Genomic DNA, 3300 nt, shown 5'->3' with positions numbered 1-3300 from the left:
AGCTTTTGAAAGTCTGATCCACTTCCGTATAATACTTCTCTGTCAATGGTCAAAAATTCTCGCAAAAGGAGTCGTGTTTCGATAATTTGCAAAATGTTTCTGAGCCTTCAACAAACTAAGCAATTGCTTAATCCTGGCCGCAATATATAATCCTAATAATAAAAATATAAGTAAATTAATTATTAAATGTATTTCGCTATTTTTTTTTTTTCCGGAAGCTCACCAAACTTTGTTTGTATTTGTAAACTTAGCCCAATATAATCAAATCACTAAAAAATTATCTTCTAATTCTTCATTTAATAAAATATTAATGAAATATTCTTTTTTTCAATTTAAAGTATATTATAATCTTTTAAAAAATAATACTAATAATAAAACTTCTTATATGGCACGTCCAATCAAAAATTATCTTTATAGGATCCGGATTAAGAGGATGATTTCAGTGATTAACATTTTTATTTATATTATGAAGGTATGAGATTTAGGATAATTTCATAAAAATATATATATATATATATATATAGGATCCGATTGTTATCCCAAATCATGTTTCATTGCCTATCACACAATAAATGGTCACCGCGTGGATTATTTTAGACTGTGCCACGTAGATTTCTTGATCGAAAAACATGGTATACAAAAAATCCATCCTCCTGACTTCCCTATTTGAGGCGGTTGGAGGGATTAAAGGATTTTATACTTACATTGCGTATGAACTTCAAAAATTTTATTCTAAAATAAAATTTTGTCCAGAATAATATGCTTTTATAAGTCCACTAATATAATATAAATATATATATATATATATATATATTTATAATTTTGTTCGGAGTTGGAAAACATCAACAGCTGAAAATGTTAGAGAGGAGTGAAATCTCTTGCTTATTGCAACCCTTTTCCTTCTGCATCATCATCTTTACCATTTTTCTCATATTCCTCATATACAAATGGTACTCCACCTACATGGTAACCTCCAATAACAAAAGCTCACCACCTTCTCCACCAAAGCTCCCCATCATCGGAAATCTTCACCAACTCGGTCTCTGTCCTCATCGTTCACTGCAAACCTTAGCTCGACGCCATGGCCCTCTCATGTTGCTTCACTTTGGCAGCGTTCCCGTCCTCGTCGTGTCGTCCGCCGAACGTGCTAAACAGATAATGAAAACCCATGATCTAACCTTCTCAAACAGACCCAAATTAACAGCCTTCGACAAGCTTCTCTACAATTTCAAAGATATATCAATGGCACCGTACGGTGAGTACTGGAGGCAGGTGAGAAGCATCAGCGTCTTGCATCTTCTTAGCAACAAAAGGGTTCAGTCTTATCTAGCTGTGAGAGAGGAGGAAACCAAATCTATGGTGGAGAATATCGAAAATTGTTGCTTATCCTCTTCTTCAGTGAATTTAAGCCTGGTTTTGATGAAACTTACTAATGATGTGGTGTGTAGGGTGGCTTTGGGGAAGAAATATAATGATGGTGAAGATGGGAAGAAGTTCAAGAAGCTTTTGGGGGATTTTGTGGAGTTGTTAGGGACTTTCTATGTTGGTGATTATATTCCCCAGCTTTCTTGGTTGAGCTTTGTTAATGGTGTGGATGCGAAAATGAAGAAAGTGGCTAAAGAGTTTGATGAGTTTTTAGAAAAAGTTATTGATGAGCATGTGGATGATTATCAAAACAGAGTAAATGGTGGTCATGATTGTGTTGGAAATGAGGACTATAAAGATTTCACTGATATTCTGGTTCACGCTCAAATGGAAAACTTGCTTGGAGTTGCAATTGATAGAGTTTCCATAAAGGCTATTATTTTGGTAAAGTTACTCTCACAATTAAGTGTACATGTATATATTTTCTATAATTAAATTTTATGATATTGGGGGAAAAAAATGTAGCATTTCTTAATTTTCCAGCCTTCTCTGTTTTATGTTCTGATTTTTTAAACCGCACTAATATATATATATTTATATATAAAAAAAAAGATATATAAGTTCATTTATTAAGTTAATTAAAATTAATTATACTCATTTGTTTGTTTGCTTCTTAGGATATGTTTGCTGCTGGATCAGATACAACATCCACAGCCTTAGAGTGGGCACTGACAGAGCTACTAAGACATCCAAAAATCATGCACAAACTCCAAACTGAGATCAGATCAATTGCAGGTTCCAAAACCTTCATCGCAGAGGATGATTTGGAAGCAATGGTTTATTTGAAAGCAGTCATCAAAGAGACTCTTCGTTTACATCCTCCAATTCCATTACTAGTTCCCAGAGCGTCAAGAGCAAAAGTGGAGATCGATGGCTATGAAATCCTACCAGGTTATCAGGTCTATATCAATGCCTGGGCTATTGGAAGAGACCCAATTTCATGGGAAAGACCGGAAGAGTTCGACCCAGATAGGTTCTTGAGAAGTGATGTGGATTATAAAGGCCATGATTTCCAGTTGATTCCTTTTGGAGCTGGAAGGAGAGGTTGTCCTGGAATTTTATTTGCCATGGCTGAAAATGAGATTGCTCTCGCAAATCTCGTTCACAGATTTGATTGGGGATTACCGGGCGGTGCTAGTGTAGAGAATTTGGATATCGCCGAAACTACCGGTCTAACCATACATAGAAAGTTTCCTCTCGTTGCTGTTCCATCTCTGTATAATCCATTGTGCTAATTAATAATTAAGGAGCTATACCCTTTTTCGATATGTTAGGATTATACTAAATAACTAAGCTATTTTAATTTTAAATCTAGCTAGCTTAACCAGTCGTCCTAGATTTTCAATGTGTACTCAAATCCAAATATTGATCAATTTGTCTGTATGTCTTTCTTTCCTAGCTAGGCTGGGCTCAGGATTTATATTCATGTTTTTGTTAATCCTATAAACAATTGTCCTAGTTGTTAAATTGTATATGTTTTCCCCTCAGGATAGTAGAGTTGCTTTTTTATCGGATAATAATTCTGAATTTGAATCTCTTAATTTATATTAAGAGAAATTAATATGGAAATGCTACACTTTTATTGAATGGAAAACCATTTAAATATACAAACGTAACAAGGAGAGAATACAAACTTGAAAAACAAGAAACCTAAATACATCGTGACAAATTCTCTAGGCACATTTAGAGCATAAAATTGGAAAGCATAATTCCTTGACCGATAGATATATTACGTATATAGCCGATACTATGCCTTATTATGCCCCCTCAAAATAGGAAGTCGGTCTCAAACATCTATCTTGGACCGCAAAAGTTGAAGTTAAGCTCGAGGAAATGGCTTAGTGAGAAGGTTGGCAATTAAGCTAATCTGCACTA

General features: G+C 34.6%; 1 protein-coding gene across 1 annotated transcript; it reads left to right on the top strand.

Annotated features, from left to right (window-relative positions):
• The first annotated feature begins 726 nt into the window (after positions 1–726).
• Positions 727–2693, top strand: LOC107418343 (cytochrome P450 736A117). The gene is made up of 2 exons (XM_016027027.4): positions 727–1809; positions 2043–2693. Exons 1-2 carry the CDS (start codon positions 856–858, stop codon positions 2658–2660), a joined length of 1572 nt encoding a protein of 523 aa, XP_015882513.4. The 5' UTR covers positions 727–855; the 3' UTR covers positions 2661–2693.
• The last annotated feature ends 607 nt before the right edge of the window (positions 2694–3300 follow it).

The sequence above is a fragment of the Ziziphus jujuba genome, chromosome 2 (assembly GCF_031755915.1).
Source record: "Ziziphus jujuba cultivar Dongzao chromosome 2, ASM3175591v1".
NCBI lineage: Eukaryota > Viridiplantae > Streptophyta > Magnoliopsida > Rosales > Rhamnaceae > Ziziphus > Ziziphus jujuba.
The sequence above is the reverse complement of the archived record's forward strand: the minus strand, read 5'-3'. Positions and strand labels throughout refer to the sequence as shown.

Excerpts from the sequence above, each read along its gene's own strand:
- LOC107418343 (XM_016027027.4), top strand. The coding sequence starts at position 856 with ATGTTAGAGAGGAGTGAAATCTCTTGCTTATTGCAACCCTTTTCCTTC. Across the intron at positions 1,810-2,042 it reads CCATAAAGGCTATTATTTTG|GATATGTTTGCTGCTGGATC; the intron begins GTAAAGTTACTC and ends TTTGCTTCTTAG.